This window comes from Leptodactylus fuscus, chromosome 10, assembly GCF_031893055.1.
Source record: "Leptodactylus fuscus isolate aLepFus1 chromosome 10, aLepFus1.hap2, whole genome shotgun sequence".
Taxonomy (NCBI): domain Eukaryota; kingdom Metazoa; phylum Chordata; class Amphibia; order Anura; family Leptodactylidae; genus Leptodactylus; species Leptodactylus fuscus.
Window position 1 is genome coordinate 35,612,259 of NC_134274.1, and position 17,802 is coordinate 35,630,060.

General features: G+C 43.9%; 1 protein-coding gene across 1 annotated transcript; it reads left to right on the forward strand.

Annotated features, from left to right (window-relative positions):
- Positions 1-1,528: 1,528 nt before the first annotated feature.
- Positions 1,529-9,137, forward strand: LOC142183042 (uncharacterized). The gene is made up of 6 exons (XM_075257939.1): positions 1,529-1,660; positions 3,207-3,376; positions 3,459-3,626; positions 3,712-3,835; positions 3,920-5,408; positions 8,643-9,137. The coding sequence occupies exons 2-6, from the start codon at positions 3,299-3,301 to the stop codon at positions 8,725-8,727; spliced, it is 1,944 nt and encodes a 647-aa protein (XP_075114040.1). The 5' UTR covers positions 1,529-1,660; positions 3,207-3,298; the 3' UTR covers positions 8,728-9,137.
- The last annotated feature ends 8,665 nt before the right edge of the window (positions 9,138-17,802 follow it).

Below are 17,802 nucleotides of genomic sequence, written 5' to 3' on the forward strand. Positions count from 1 at the left end.
TCCACTTGCTCCTCTCCTGCCTCCTCATCCAGTCATCGCAGCACCTGACCATCAGATTGAGCACAGCCATGGGGAAATGGCAGTAGACTGTGCTGAAACTCATCTGTCTGGCCGATGGGAGCTGTGGGATGGGATAGAAAGGCAGAGAGATGAGTGGTTGCTGCCACTGAACCTTAAAGGGGTATTCCCCTGTACATAATCATACCTATACTTGTAGATAATTAAAAGTTAAACATTTTTGCAAATATAAGTAATTAAAAACTCTGCAAAGTTTTAAAGATTTTCTCTAACTTTCTTAGTGGTGACAGTCTGTTGTCTTGATCAGTTGCCAATGGATACGACCACTAATGCAGAAACTTTCTGTGGTCGTGGACTTGTCAGGAACCCAGCTATGATTTTCTTATTGTAGCTGGGTTATCAGCCAGGGACACTACATGTATCAGAAGATATCCCAGCCACAATAAAGCTGATTATAGCTGATTTTCTGACCTTAGAAAGGTCCTGCATTCATGGTCGTATCCATCGGCAACAGACTGTGACCACAAGATATTTAGAGAAAATCTTTAAAACTCTGCAAAATGTTTAATTACTTATATTTGCAAAAATGATTAACTTTTAATTATCTACAAATTTAAAGATAATTATGTACATGGGAATACACCTTTAAGCCTGGCATGTTGGTGTGCGACAACAGGAATAATCTAGTAGCAGTCTTGGGCTGCGCCAGGTTGACGCACATCTGTTGCCTGGTGCATGTGCTCAACTTGGTGGTGCAAGGTTTTCTGGCCAGTCATCCAGACATGCTAGAGCTGCTGCATAAAGTGCATACTATGTGCGTTCACACCCAGCTGTTGCTCGCCTATCTGCACTGCAGAGGAACTTTGGCCTTCTTCTTATATACAGTGGAAACATGAAAGTGTGGGGGCAATCTAGGAAGTGGTGGGGGAGGGGGGGACACGACACTGTGGGGGCAACCTGGGGAGCACCTAAAACTGGGGGACATACTGTGGGGGCAACTTGGGAGGTGGGGGTATATGACACTGAGGGGGGGAACCAGAGGGTAACCATGAGGGTGGGGAATATGAATCTATGGAGGCAACATGGAAGGGGACATTATGGGGCCACTAGGGAGGCAGAAGCCATTAATTTTGATCTTCAATAAAAATAGATGTAAACAGAGGTCTAGATAATATGTGTGGGGCTTTCATACAAAGATGACAAACGAGATGTGAACATGACCAAAATGTTTAGGATACACCTGTGACTGTCTCCTGCTACCACTAGGGGGCGCTTATCACATATGACAATACCTGTAGTGACGTCAGTAGGGAACACCATAGTTAGATTAAGTAGCTCCCACTAGTGGCCGCTGCTGGTGGTACGTCCGGAAGAGCTCCAGTATTGCAGGGAGACTCCTGGAGGGGGAGAGGTGAATGTTAACGTCACATAATGAGATCTACTGGACCGCACATCCCGGAAGGCCTTGGAACGCATCCTAGGAAGTGTCCGGTCAGCTGACATCACACACCGGAAGTGAGAGAGCAGCAGGGCTGAGTGTGTTTTCTGTCATTGTTGGAGCTGAGGAGTCATCGGGATCTTCATGTCCTCCCAGTCCTGTCCTCGGCATATTCTATCCTATCCTGTACTGCGGCTCCTACAGGTGAGAAGACCCTCAGTATATAGCTCTATCACCCTGTACCACATACACTGCCCAGTATACCTCCCAATATAACACATACACTGCTCTGTATAGAGAACCACCCTATATACACTAGTCTATATGTCACTAATATACCATACCACCAAGTATTCCTCCCTACAATACCATATACACTGCTTTATGTATCATCAGTATATTCTACCACCCTGTATACCTCCCTATATAACACATACACTGCTCTGTATAGAGAACCACCCTATATACACTAGTCTATAGGTCACTAATATACCATACCACCAAGTATTCCTCCCTATAATACCATATACACTGCTTTATGTATCATCAGTATATTCTACCACCCTGTATACCATATACACTGCTCTGTATAGAGAACCACCCTATATACACTACTCTCTATGTCACTAATATACCATACCACCAAGTATTCCTCCCTATAATACCATATACATTGCATTATGTATCATCAGTATATTCTACCTCCCTATATAACATATACACTGCTCTATGGATCACCAATATAGAATATTATATTAGAATATACAATACATCATCTGTGTACTATATCCTATTTACCTCATGTTCTCGTCCTGCATCTGAAGTTTGGTTTTGGTTATTCACATATCAGCGATCCTCAATGGACAGTGTCCAGTTATATCCTGTAGACAATGACAGTGTGAGACAGGATGACATGGGTGCAAAATTATCAAAGTAATCAAATTCACATCCATTAACCGGGTCTCAGCTATTTTGTGATTAATTGCACAGACCTTAATGTATATTGAAATTTCCTTATCTACGTTTTTCTTATTCCCCATGTTCCTCCCTGTACACACCATATATACTGCTCTTCATATGTTAGACTATTCAATATGTCCACCCACATGTATTTGACATCCTATTTCATACCATACATTTCCCTGTATAACTTGTACAGAGACCTGTATATGTCTATAATGTTCTGGAGGATGTCGTTCTATTTCTATGCAAGGCAGATATATCACATATTATACCACATTTAATAAGCAAACAAAAAAAATAACTCAAAGGTGGTTAAAATTGAGCAAAAATAATGAGCAGAGCAGACAAGGGTTCAGCCCTGGTCTTTCATACATGAATAAGATGGAGCTGCACACTCGCTAATGTCTGGCTGGTGCAGGTCACCACCTTTGAGCTTATTACAAACAATTTGTTTCTCAGAAGTTGCTGCACATGTACATTATTTACAGGGTGTATTTCCTGCATGATGTTGATTGTGTACGTCTATGTGATGCCATGGGCACTACAGAAGCTGGACTGATAACAAGGCTCCTACAATAACCCCGATCCTGGCTGTTTAACCCTATAGATGCTGTGGTTAGAAACGAGGAGCAGGCTGCCTCTGTCACCTCATTTCGCAGGCCTTAAGGCCCAAACAGGCCTGGTTGTTAAGGGCACACATCTTATACATTGTCAGTTATACCACCATCACTCCTATTTAATAAAACCTATATATCATTTCATAATATATCATTATTTTTTGTAATAGGGTCAGTCTGCCTATGAATCAAAGGTCGTGTGAGAAAATCTCTCCTCAAGCTTCTCTCAACTCGTATGTAGCATAAGTCTGACAAGTTCAAGATGGAGAAAGACAAGGGGCAATTGAAAGAAACAATATTAGGTCTGACCCTGAGGATCATCTACCTGTTGACTGGAGGGGTGAGAAATTATTAAATTACATTTTTTTATATAAACCATGGCTGTGCTATTGAGGAGTAATAACGTGGTCCAAAATTCATAGGAATATGTTATTGAGAAGAAGACTGGTGGGAGTAAAACAAGTGGAAGCTTGGATAAGACTCGGAGTCCCATCCACGAGCCTTCACCTCAGTCCAGAAAAAGCGAGAAGAGCAACGATCAGAAGATCCTGGACCTGACCCACAAGATCATTGAGCTGCTGACTGGAGAGGTGAGCGCTGCTGGGAATGCTGAGATATCAGAGAGTAACACAAGGGATGATGTGTCTGGTGATGACTGTATCATTGTGTTGTCAGGTTCCTATAAGGTGTCAGGATGTCACCGTCTATTTCTCCATGGAGGAGTGGGAGTATATAGAAGGACACAAGGATCTGTACAAGGATGTGATAACGGAGTACCGCCAGCCCCTTACTTCATTGGGTAAGAGACGTTTGAGGACTAATATTCATCATCTTGGTTATATCATTTTAGAAATATCACTAAAAATGTATTTCTGTTAAACAGGTCTCAAAAATGTTGAGGAAATACTTGAAGAACATGTTATCCCAGATGCTTCACATTGTCAGCCCGCTGCAGTACTCTTAAAATGTGTTTCAGTGAATAATGTACATGAAGAATCCACATCCTACCAAGACATATCGGACATACGTGACGTACCGGGCACTGATCTCCACAAATCCACAAACCATACTCACCAGTATTCATCCTGTACTCTTCATATGGAAGTTGATGGGTATAAAGAAGAAGATATCATTGACACTGAAATTTATATACCTGTAGATCACCCAATACATTCTCCAACTACCTCTATCACTGAAAAAATTGTCTTGAGTGAGGGTCAAAATCAGACGGACATTGACATTATTACTATCCCAGATGATTCTCCAACCCGGTTTGAGGTTGAAGAATATGATTGGTCTGAGGCAAAAGAAATAGATTGGGACATCTTGGAGAAGCCTAAAAACCTGGTGAACAGCTTCTATCATAAGTCGTTCTTATCTCGTGGCCAAACAGCATACAATAAAGCTAAGAAGTACAATGGCTCACGATGTCAGGGACCTTTTAAGATCCTTGACCATATGGTTGATAATACAGATTGTCATTCCTTTATCTGCTGCGATTGTGGAAAATGTCTTCCTAGTCAATCAGAACTGCTTTCCCACCAAGAGGGTCATAATAAAGCAAGGAAATCCTTTTCTAATAACCCCATTCCAAATCCTATTTTTAGGGGTGGAGAAGAAGTTTATAAATGTCAGATCTGTGGATTATGTTTCAACAATACTATTGATCTTGTCAACCACCATCAAAGCCATATCAAGAAACCGTATCCCTGTTCAATATGTGGCCGTGGATTTTACAGCCGCTCAGGACTGGTCACGCACCAGAAAACCCATGCGTTACAGAGACTTTATGATTGTTCCACATGCGGCAAAACCTTTATTTCCAACGCTCATCTCATATTGCACCAAAAGTTACATGGCGAGGCCGGGGACAGCTCAGGCGCCGGTGCTGATGCCGGGGATAGTTCAGGAGGAGACTCTAATCTGACGGACTATCAACATTTTGGAAGTCAAGATAAATTATTCTCTTGCTCTATATGTGGTGAATGCTTCTATAGCAGTAGCCAGTTTCTACAGCATCAGAAAAGCCACTTTAAGAATGATCCCCTTATGTGCCCCGATTGTGGGAAGCTTTTTATGAGAAAGTCAGGACTCTCTAAGCATCAGAGAGTCGTCCACCGAGGAGACGTAGCACTGATCTGTATTGCATGCGGGAAAGGCTTTGCTTGCAAATCTGAGCTCATTAGACATATGGCTGTTCACTCGGGGCAGAAACCATATACATGTGCGGAGTGTGGGAAGTGCTTCTCCTTTAAATCGGCTCTCGTAAGACATCAGAGGATTCACACCGGACACGGACTGCAGTACTGCCCTGAATGTGGGAAGGGATTTTCCTGCAACTCTGAACTTCTTCGCCATCAATCTGTTCATCAGTAAACATTTTCATATTTTTCATAGTCACGAATGAAAGTTTGGTTCTTATAGCTAAACTCCAGGCAAAACTTTCATGCTCAGTTGACCCCAGTATTTCCCCTCATGTCACTCTCACAGGGGTCCATAGAGCTGAAATATGAGTGTTTGGTTGGATTGCTTTGCTGCTTCTTTGCTTAACTTTGACACTCTGTAAAAAAAGTCTTTGAGGTTTTCCGGGTTATAGGTAATGATGGGGTATCCTAAGGATACGTTATCAATATCAGATCAGTTAGGGGCCCACACCTGTCACCCCAACCTTTCACAGAACAGAGCCAGAAGTGCAGTTCTTTTCTCTCTGTAGTGATCATTGGTTCGCTTTAAATGAAATGGACGCTACTAGAGAATATAGCTTTTGGCTCTGTTTTCTGTGTTGATTGGTAAGTGTGCCAAGTGTCAGACCCACACAGATCTATAACCCTGAAATTCCTCTTAGGGTGTGTTCACACGATGTAAAATTGAGCGTGATTTGGCACGTATACAGCATGTCAGAGTTTGAGCGCTCAAAAAGATCCCATTGATTTCAATGGGAGTTACGAGTGTATAATAACGCAAAATAACGCGGCGTATACGCTCATAACTCCCATTGAAATCAATGGGATCTTTTTGAGCGCTCAAACTCTGACATGCCATATACGTGCCAGATCACGCTCAATTTTACATCGTGTGAACGCACCCTTATATTGTAGTAGTTTCTCTTATTTTTCTATCGTATAGGGAGGGTTTTGCTGAACATATTTGTAATATTCTTTATTAACCTATTTTACTATCTTTTAGCAAAAAACAAATTCTAAACTTCTCTCTAGCAACGCGGTAACTAAGCATTGCTAGGCATAGCAATAATATAATTTTGATCTGTATGTTATATACATCCTAGTGCAGTGTGCAGAGCGCCGCTGCAACTCATAGAATTGTAATGGTTATGCATTGCTGTAGTGCCAATATACACAAATCTAAAATATATATATATATATATATATATATATATATATAGATATAGAGAGAGAGAGAGAGAGAGAGAGAGAGAGACACATATCTCACTGTATCTCTGGTTGTATATCCCCTAGAAAAGTTCTTCTAGGTGGTATAGAACCAGAGTTACAAATATTTGGCATTTGCTACTTGTGTATATACTGGTTACTTATTGTGTTGCCTGGATGAACTTAAGAACTTGTTTCCTGTTAAAGGAAAGTAAAATAGGTTAATAAAGTATTGCACTACAATGTTCAGCAAATCCCTCCCTATACGATAGCAAAAAAAAAAAAAAAAAGTTGGAAAGAAAATCACATATGGTATCCAATTCACAGGCAGACACACTAATCAACTTCTTATATCTCAGATTGATGGACCCCCTTGGAAGTGTAGGATGGGAAGGGGTTAAGGTTATTTGTAGTCATGTGAATTTTGTGAGATTTTACTGGAGTTTGTTTTAAAAAAAAATGCAGTTGAACATCCATTAAAGAACCTCGTTTACAATAGTAAGCAGCCGCCACAAAGTGCTCAGCAGGACCGGCTGACAAGGAAGCCCTTGCTGCATCCGCGGTGTCATATATATATAACCTTATGAATTGAAATATAGTTTCAAGTATCTTGTAGGTGGGCAATGCAAAGCGCATGACACAGGTGCTACATGTAAGAATTGTTCCACCACAAGATTACATCAGGTCTAGAGCGGTGGCTTTAGTAAAAAAATTTTTTGCCATGGCTTTCAAATTTAAGGTGTCCACAAAAAGACAGAGATAGTAGTCTGTATAAACTGAAGCTTGAAGAAAGCTTCTGTGTTGAGCTTTAGCATTGCAGAGGGCGAGTAAATGAATAGCTTATACACCTTGCAGCTTCTCCTTCTTGTGGCTTATATTTTGGGACTTTGACCCTGCCTCCTGGAGCCTTGCACCTCTCTGCTCCTGTGACTGTATTTTTTATGTAGTACCTATCTCAGGCACACACTGGGACAGAAAATCGTAATATATTGTTAGAAAATTTTGTTGGAAAATTGCGTGGCTTACAGCAGCGTACCACAATTTACTGTGACCGGGTTTTTATTAATAATTTAAGAGAAACAGAATAAGCTTCATCCTCATGGTTAGGATTTTGGATATTTGTGCAGATACTTAGGCTTGCATTTGCCAAGCAGTGGTGTATTATATATCACCATTGGATGCAGACGCAATGGGAACACATTCTCTCATGAGAGAAAGGTTTCTTCATTAACTTGCAGTTAGATAGGGAAATCTCAGACACTGCAAAGATGCCTCCAAAATATGCAGAGTCTGTAAGATGTTTGTGTGTCCCGAGCACAAAGCAAAGTCCATGCCAGAAGTCACACAATAGGAGTGTCAGCCAGAGGGGTGGAGGCCATCGTAGGCTAGGCAGAGCAATAAGGAATAGAGGAATAAGAGTATTACCAAACATAGCCGTATAAGGAAAACGTTTGTTCTCGTACCGTGTTAGCCAGTGGGTAGGAAATATTTAAAAAAAAAAACAAACAAACTTGAGTCTTCAGTAGTTGACACCTTTTTACTTGAGAAAGGAGCCTAGAGTTCCGTTGTAATCTGTCATCATTATTAGTTAGCCATTAAAAAGGTATCAACTACTGAAGACTATCAAGTTTTTGTTTTGTTTATATTTCCAAACATATCCGTGTCATTATCATGTGATGCCTTGGTTATACAGTGTAGCTGGGTAGAGTTTTGCTCTCCATAGACATTGCAGTACAAAAAAAAAAAAAAAAACCTGTCAGGCCAGGGGCCCACGGGCTGAAAACGCTGTGGGAAAAATCGTGCTATTTACAGTACAGGCAAAGTGGATGGGATTTAAGCAAATCCCATGCTCACTTTGCGATAAGAACCACGGTGCAGACACTCCACGGTTTTAGAAATCGCTGCCTGTCAATTATAGTTATAATTGTAACAAAAAGTCCGGAGGAAAACGCTGCAAACTTTCTGTTTAAAGCGCTGCAGGAAGAACTTTTTCCTGCAGCGCTGTTTGGCTAAGGGTCATCACACGGGACCTTAGTCTCAAGGTGTCTAATGGAAAGGCTATGGTGGAGGTCCTATGACCCCTCCCTGTCACCTATTACAAAGTAATGAACCAGGAATCAGGAATTAGTATCATAGTACTTTAAAAATTGGATTTGATGATATTGTAGCTATATAATATATGGAATCTAAACCTATGTCTGTGTTTTTGTCTTGCAGGAGTCTTTATGTATCATCCATGGCACTGCCTATGGTTAGACCAGTAGACGATCACACTACTGGGAGCAGCTCAGGAGAGGCCTAAGAAAACACTTTACAACGTGCAATCTCCTTTAACTCAGGTTTATCTATTGCATAACGTCGGCCTGCACTCAATAGATTCGGAAATGACTATGTTGAATTGACTGTCCAATGTCAGAAGCGGGCACAAGGACAAGCAAAGCAGCTCTAAGGAATAAGGAGCCACCAAAGACCTTATACATGTTATTTTCCTGGACATAGTAAAGATTAACATTCGAGGAATGAGAGAGGAGTTAAGCAGATAACACACTAGAGAATTTGGGTTTGGCAGATTTAGGACATTTTCTTACAAGTATCGGCATCTTTTTCATGACACAACCTTATAGAACAAATGGCATCAGAATTCAAGATGACAACTTTTACAGACCAAGCGCGAATGGCCGTCTGACGTCCCTAATGTATGGCCAGCCTCAGAACTCAGACTGGAAAACTTCAAGTTCTGTGAAGTGCAAAAAAAAAAAAAAAAAAAAAAAGTTTATTGTTGTAATATAGTTTATACTTATTTTATGTGAATGTTTTATATGGTTTGGGAGAAATAAAATATATTCTACTGTTTGAGGAGTATAAACTTGTGTCATACGGCAGATGGAGGTTTTTAGTGTATTATCATCTTTGTTTAGCAAATCTTTCTTGGGCCCGGTTCACATTTATGTTCGGATCATTCCATTCGCCTATCCGCATGAAATATGCAGAGGGAGAAGTCTTGTAAGCAGCACTTTTTTCTCGGCATTTGTCATGCAGAAAGCACATGGACTCCATTATAGTCCATGGGGTCTGAGGGATTCCTTTAGGCAACTGCTTTTTTTTTTTATGCAGATAGGTTTCTATTCGGGGGGTCTCCAAGCAGACTCCCTGAACGGAAACCCGGACGCTTATGTGAACTGGACCTTAAGAAATTATATTTAAGAGACGTTTTAGGCTCTATTCAGACGAACATGTAGGAAATCGGCCATGAAAAAACATACATTTTTGTTAAAGGGGTTGTCCCACGTCACATACTCACCAGTCTTCGTTGTTGCAAAATCTTCTGTCTTCCGGCTTTGTTGCGTCATTGGTGGGCGGGGTCACATATTCAAAGCGGCGAGATGCCGCTGGCCCTGCGTGCGCGCTCATAGACCAGTCTAGTCTTCACAATGCGAATACAGACCCGACATCCGCCTCTCTCTATTACAGCGGATACCGGGTCTGTAGTTGCATTGTGAAGGCTAGACTGGTCTATGAGTGCGCACGCAGGGCCAGCGGCATCTCGCCGTTTGGCTTATGCATATGTGAATATGTGACCCGGCATACGCTGTAATAGAGAGGCGGATGCCGGGTAGGGTTAGACGCCGGCACAGATGCCAGCAGCATCGCTATTCTTCTGCCCTGCATGAAGCCAGCAGTGGCAGAAGCGATGCTGTTATTCCGCTCCTGCCTCTGCTGGCTTCATGCAGGGAAGAAGCATAGCAATGTTGCTGGCATCTGTGCTGGCGTCTAACCCTGTATTGGCGGCCCCTTCCCCCCAAAGGGTAAACTACCTCCCCCCCCCTCCAGGCTCGCTCCCGTGCACTTAGCCACTCCTCCCTCCCCCCTGAGAGCAGGCTGATACATCACTTGACTTATGACCAGATAAGTCAAGGGATGTGTCCCCCCCAAAAAAAATGAATAAAGTGATATAGTGGACAAACAAAGCAGTTTTGCTGAAGCAATGTATTTAGGAAGTCTTACATTCACATTAACAAGCAGTATAGATAGGATCCTTGTGATGGGACAACCCCTTTAAGTCTATTGAGTGATTTCTGAAAACTAAAAAAATAGGACATGATTCTACTTTTTGATGGCCTGTGAATATGGACCATCAAAATGGGATGCCCACGGGTTACCACAGCAACCAGGCCCTAGCAATGGCTTACAAGGTTTGCAAATGCAGGGCCTAATAGGCAGCCTGTCAGATTTACAACACTGAGGAGTAATACACACACAGCTTTTGTAGATGGAAAATCAAAAGCACTGTGGGTATCTGAGTACAAAAACATTTTACTTTCAAAACTTTTTTTTTTTATTGCACAAAAGTAGAAAAATACTTCACATACACTACAAAATATTATGAATGCTATTTGCAAAGTTTTTGTTTTTCTTTCTTCTCCCCCAAAATTCAACACTGAAGAGGCCAGAGTACCGCAGCCCCTTCCATCAGCGGATTGGTCCCCATCAATTTAATATTGCTATGTGATTTTTTTTTTCCTGGTAACTGGTGATATGTAAGGTTGAGGCTATAAGCTTCTTTTTTTGGTGCAGATTTTCCTGCAGTTTTTTTTTTTTGAGCCAAAGCTAAGAATGGCTACAAAAGGAATAGGAAATATATAGGGAAGTTCTTATAATTGATTTTAACCAAGGAGCTAAAAAGAAGTGCAGAATATATTTAAAAATCTACAAAAAAAAAAAAGTGACCCCAAAAAAAAGGTGAATGAAGAACATTAGAGGCAAGAGTTAGGGTGCATGCACACTACGTAACGCCGGGCGTGTATGAGAGCCGTACACGCCGGCATTACAGCAGACTGCCGAACACTTCCCATTCACTTCAATGGGAGCGCTCGTAAACGCCGCTGTTACGAGCGCTCCCATTGAAGTGAATGGGAAGTGTTCGGCAGCCCTGCTGTAACGCCGGCGTGTACGGCTCTCATACACGCCCGGCGTTACGTAGTGTGCATGCACCCTTAGGAGTGGCCAGTAGGTTCTGTGCTCTTCCAGAGAAATCCTCCTGCTTTTCTAGTATGCCTTCTACTCTACAGGTAAGGAAACAAAACAGCTTCTTAAAAGAGCCACTATCTTCTAAGATGTTAAAAGATTTGTATCCCCCCCACAACCTCTTTAACAGAGCATTCATTGCGGTGTACAAATTTGCTTATTGTATAGACGCCGGTCCTGCAGCACCCCGATTATTAGCTTTGCAGAGTCCAGTGGGTGGACCAGAAGTCTTCATACTCGGCCACCCCTGGTGACATACAAGCTCTCTAATGCCACAGACTCGACTCTGGCTCCAGGTCCATAGATTTAAATTGAGTTGGTCTTGTGACCAAGAACCAGAGTGTGAGGAGGGGAGGCTGAGCAATGAAGCTGCCTATAAGCACGAAATCAGCAACAAGTGGATGATCACCTAACGCCCAAAGCACCGTTACATCAAATATTAGCATTTGTGCCAGTCTTTATAAAGGACTTTGTCTGTAAGGGAGGTTTCACACAGTGTAACGTGCCGCGTGATGTGGCACGTCTACACCGCGGGACCCTTTTCCGTCCGTACACGCTCCCATTGATTTCATGAATAAATGCACGGCTGCAAACTAGCGCGGCGCATACGATCCCCGCTCCCACTGAAATCAATGGGAGCGTGTACGGCCCGCAAAGGGTCCCGCGGCGTCTACGTGCCACATCACGCGGCACGTAACTCCGTGTGAACTCCCCCTAATGACTATTTTGTTGCCGGAGCACCGCTGTTCTCAAACGTGCAGAGGTTTCACAAGTGGGCCCCTTTATCACCACCACTCAAATACCCAACTTTCACAAATTATACTGTAATGTCCCCTTAAAGGGGTTGTCCCGTCACAAGGATCCTATCTATAATGCTTGTAAATGTGAATGTAAGACTTTTCCTAAATACATTGCTTCAGCAAAACTGCTTTGTTTGGCCACGATCTTACTTTATTCATTTTTTTGTGGCCACAGCCCTGACCTGAGTCAAGTGATGTGTCTGCCTGCTCTCAGGGGGGAGGGAGGAGGTGCTAAGTACACGGGAGCGAGCCTGGAGGGGGGGGGGGGGGGTAGTTTACCCTTTGGGGGACAGGTGAAGCCAGCAACATCGCTATGCTTCTGCCCTGCATGAAGACAGCAGCGGCAGAAGCGATGCTGCTATTCCGGGGCGGAGGAGCGGAATAACAGCATCGCTTCTGCCGCTGCTGTCTTCATGCAGGGCAGGCACATAGTGATGTTGCTGGCTTCACCTGTGCCGGCATCTAACTCCCCAGCATCCGCTGTAATAGGTGGATGCTGGGGACTGTTAGACGCCGGCACAGGCACATTGCTATGCTTCTGCCCCGCATGAAGACAGCAGTGGCAGAAGCGATGCTGTTCCGCTCCGGGGTCACATATGCAAAGCCAAGCGGCGAGATGCCGTCGGCCCTGCGTGCAAGCTCATACACCAGTCTAGCCTTCACAATGCTAATACAGACCCGCAGGGTGTCGGGTCTGTATTTGCATTGTGAAGGGTAGAATGGTGTATGAGCGTGCACGCAGGGCCGGCGGCATCTCGCCGCTTGGCTTTGCATATGTGACCCCGCCCACCAATGACGAGACAAAGACGGAAGACAGAAGATTTTAGAGGAACGAAGACGGGTAAGTATGCGATGTGGGACAACCCCTTTAATGGCCCTCACACAGTATAATGCCTCCTTAGTGATCCCATACAATATAATGTCCTTCTCCAGCTACCCCCACAGTTTAATGTCCCCCTCCAGCTGTTCCACAGTTCAAAGTCCCCCTGCAATCCTCCCCACAGTTTAATGTCCCTCTCCTACCAAACAAAAACAAAACACTAATACTCACCTCCCCTCGCTCCCCTGCTGTCTGAGATCCGGAGACTTCAGGGAGTTGCCAGCGTAATGTAAGTCACGTCACAGGGCACCTGCATCTCCTAGGGAAGAGAGAGGATGAATGGTGAAGAAGGGAACGGATGTCTCCCTGCTTCATCATTGTATGCAAATCATCGACATTCTAAGGACGCCAATGAGCTGAAGTTTGGGGTGACCTGGGACAGCAAATATAGTACTGCCCTACTGTCCCAAGGGGGTCCCCGCTATCATAGGGCCCAATGTAAGTGTACCATTGGCCCTTTGGTTAAAGCAGCCCTGCTCCAAGGATACCTGATCCCAGGTCAGCCTTCCATAGCCATGAATGAGGCAGGATTTTTGGCACTGGATAGGCTAAAAGGTCTCAGAGATTGTTTAAGAAGAAAAAGAGTAGTACGAAGTGACAGAGGTTTCTGTTCATTACCCTTCTTGAATTGCTGAATGCTGCCACATGCCAAAGTGGGTTAAAAACAAAACAACAGTTCAACTTGGCACAATGTAACAACTCTCCAATTAAGTGCTCCAGAGAGAACCACAAGACTCAGCAAGCCAGTAAGCAGATTCAGCTTGACCCAAGTCTTGTGATTTGCTTTCCCCAGACAGTGACCGTGTCTCAAGCAGTTGACAGATTTCCCCAGCAGCCGCCATTTCCTATTGATAGTTTCTGGCTGATGTGCTGAGGACCTTGCATCTTCTAGGGGTGTCATTCTGATACTAGGAGGCACCTTGTACTAACCCTCAAGGGTTTTTGAGGAGAATTCTAATGAAATTCCCATGTTGGTTTCGGTTGTCTGTGGGGGCCTCTATCTGAGTTATTTTTGAGACTTTTTTTTAATGGGGGTGAGACCTGTGTGGCACTTTATTTTTTTGGGGAACTCTCTGTTAAGGTATGGGGGGGGGGGGGGGGGGCTGGCTTGTGTTGCCAAATATGGTGCAGGTGTGCTGCAAAAGGCAGAAAGTAAAAACATCAGCAAACTCTCCAAAGGAAAGTTGAAGAGAAGTCATCATGGCAGTCTTGGCCGAGTGGAAATAAGCTGCTACAATGGGAGAAGACAATCATCTGTACGTCCCAAGATGAGAATATTTATACTGGGTCTGACGGAGGATCACTATGTTGCATCGTGTGTCGCACCCTTTATCCTTATTTTTCAGGTCATTGGGGTGTCCATTTTCTAGTTCTGCCCCTGTCGGAGTCACATTATGCAGCTGTTTGGTTCTGGAGCTGTAACTGTGTATTCAGGTTGGGGCTGATACTTTATTGGCACAGTAAGCACCGAAAAATGTTATCTGGTTTCTAGTAGTCATGTCCTATCCTTATTAAAACTGTGGGGGTCTGACACCAAGGACCCCCACAGATTAGCTGTACTGAGAGTGCGGCTCCCGGTATTATTTATATTCTGGGAGCTGTGCTGCTCATTTACCCTGCAATCTTCAGTGGTGAGGGTAGGTACTGCATCATGGTCTACCTTAATGGGCCTGCCCTGCTGTACCTACAGTCACTGCTACTGTTTGTATTGCAAGTGAGCAGTGCAGATAGGATGGTCCATGATACTAAAAACAGCATTACCCCATTAGCATTAGGTGCTGTAACATGAAGGTGCACACAGGACATCCCTACCATCCGTCATACTATGAATATTTACATATACAGTAATTCTATAGAGAAACAATCACACAAGTTTTAGTTTTCTCAACCCTGACAGAGTTGAGGGCAGTTTTGGAAGGTCTAGAACCAGAGATAAGAGGCAAGGATGAGAGGTCAGTATGGGGAGTGAGCAGTCACTATGCAGCACATACTCACCACTCCTAGGACTTCCCGCACCTTTTCTGTCGTGTGTTGGAGTAAATGTAACATATCCAGGCCTTATTTGAGACAAATAAAAATAGGCCTTGCCAGTAACAAATCGTGACGGGCCGTAGAAGCCCAGTGTGCAAGAAACGGCCAGTCGCTATTTGCCTCAAATAAAGCCAGGATATGAAAGTGTGCAGCCTTTGTTGACTTCTTTTTGGATCTACTTGGAAAATGCTTTAACTGCTTAGTGGACTACAGTGATCCAGAAAAGTAATATTACTTTGCAGTGTGTAACTTCAGGACCTTGGGGTTACCAGGCAAGTAAGACACGTGGAGGGCTGTCTGCAAGTTCACACTGGTGCTTTACTAGGAGGAGTTCACAAAGTCTAAACACAAATGGCTTTCAGCAGCATAGGGCAACATAAAACAACATGGCTTCATTCAGCAACACAAAACAGTCCCTGTGACAGAAACAATCCCACAGGCTCACCTGGTCAGCAGCTTGTCTCCATTTGTAGCCTCCACACAGGCAGAGTGTTTGTAGGTCAGAGTCACCAACAGAAGAGGGAGAGAGTGAGGGCCATACCCTCTTACCTGGTCAGTGTTAAGGCTTCAACTTTGGCTCTAACAAAACCCAGGACTAGAGCTTGAGCCCAGGTCTATAATCACACCCAAAACCCAGATATGGATTCCAGCCCATTACCTAGTGGAGAGGAGCCATCTTAGCAGGAGGCATCTTCCCTCTAGAGATGAGCGAACAGCACGCTCCCATAGAAATGAATGGAAGTACCTGTGACGCTGACTTTGCCAGCGGCCGGCCGGCGTCACAGGTGCTTCCATTCATTTCTATGGGAGCGTGCTGTTCGGATCGGTTGATCCGAACAGTGTTCGCTCATCTCTACTTCCCTACACAACCTTTCCCTCTGCCTACAATTGTAAAAGTGTTGTCCCTGAATAGCGATACCAACCATTGGTTCTTCTGTTGCTATTACCGTGACGTAGTCTACGCTGGACTACAGAGAGTCCTAAGAAGCTCCCTAGACCATGTACTGTGTGGGGGCTGAGATGGAAGATGAGACATTATACTGTGTAGGGCTGAGCTGGGGTATTACAGTGTGTGGGGTATGAGCTATGCACATGACAGGGCATTATATTGTGTAGAAGATATAAGTGGTCATCATACTGTGCATGGGGGCACTATAGGGGCTGTTGCTGTTCATGTTATGAAGGCACTATAATCATACCTCCCAACTTTGGAAGAGTAGAAAGAGGGACACCGATAAGTTGAAATCAGGCCATACCTCCCACCGACCAGGACAGGACACCAAAATCCTGAGTGTCCCGCGGAAATCGGGATGTTTGGGAGGTATGACTACAGTGTACACTATTCTGGAGGCACTGGTGCTGTTACTGTTCAGGTTATAGGGGTTCTGTAATGTACACTATTCAAGAGACACTGAGGCTATTACTATTCATGTTGTGAGGGCAATATAATGTACACTATTCTGGAGGCACTGGTGCTGTTACTGTTCACCTTATGGGGGCGCTGTGATGTACACTATTCTGGACGCACTGGAGCTGTTACTGTTCACCTTATGGGGGCGCTGAGATGTGCACTATTCTGGAGGTATTGGTGCTGTTACTGTTCATCTTATGGGGGCGCTATAAAGTACAATACACTGGAGCTGTTACTGTTCACCTTATGGGGGTGCTATAATGTACAATATACTGGAGGCACTGGTGCTGTTACTGTTTACCTTATGGGGGCGCTGTAATGTACAATATACTGAAGGCACTGGTGTTGTTACTGTTCACCTTATGGGGGCACTGTAATGTACACTATTCTGGAGGTTTTGGTGCTGTTACTGTTCACCTTATGGGGGCGCTGTAATGTACACTATTCTGGAGGTATTGGTGCTGTTACTGTTCTCCTTATGGGAGTGCTGTAATGTACACTATTCTGGAGGCACTGGTGCTGTTACTGTTCACCTTATGGGGGCGCTATAATGTACAATATACTGGAGGCACTGGTGCTGTTACTGTTCACCTTATGGGGGCGCTATAATGTACACTATTCTGGAGGTATTGGTGCTGTTACTGTTCTCCTTATGGGGGCGCTGTAATGTACACTATTCTGGAGGCACTGGTGCTGTTACTGTTCACCTTATGGGGGCGCTATAACGTACACTATTCTGGAGGTATTGGTGCTGTTACTGTTCTCCTTATGGAGGCGCTGTAATGTACACTATTCTGGAGGTTTTGGTGCTGTTACTGTTCACCTTATGGGGGCGCTATAATGTACACTATTCTGGAGGCACTGGTGTTGTTACTGTTCACCTTATGGGGGCGCTGCAATGTACAATATACTGGAGGTATTGGTGCTGTTACTGTTCACCTTATGGGGGCGCTGTGATGTACACTATTCTGGAGGTATTGGTGCTGTTACTGTTCTCCTTATAGGGGCGCTGTAATGTACAATATACTGGAGGCACTGGTGTTGTTACTGTTCACCTTATGGGGGCGCTGTAATGTACACTATACTGAAGGCACTGGCGCTGTTACTGTTCATGTTATGGGGGTGCTATAATGTACAATATACTGGAGGTATTGGTGCTGTTACTATTCACCTTATGGGGGCGCTATAATGTACAATATACTGGAGTCTGGAGGTATTGGTGCTGTTACT

Excerpts from the sequence above, each read along its gene's own strand:
- LOC142183042 (XM_075257939.1), top strand. The coding sequence starts at position 3,299 with ATGGAGAAAGACAAGGGGCAATTGAAAGAAACAATATTAGGTCTGACC. Across the intron at positions 3,836-3,919 it reads CCAGCCCCTTACTTCATTGG|GTCTCAAAAATGTTGAGGAA; the intron begins GTAAGAGACGTT and ends TCTGTTAAACAG. Across the intron at positions 5,409-8,642 it reads CGCCATCAATCTGTTCATCA|GAGTCTTTATGTATCATCCA; the intron begins GTAAACATTTTC and ends TTTGTCTTGCAG.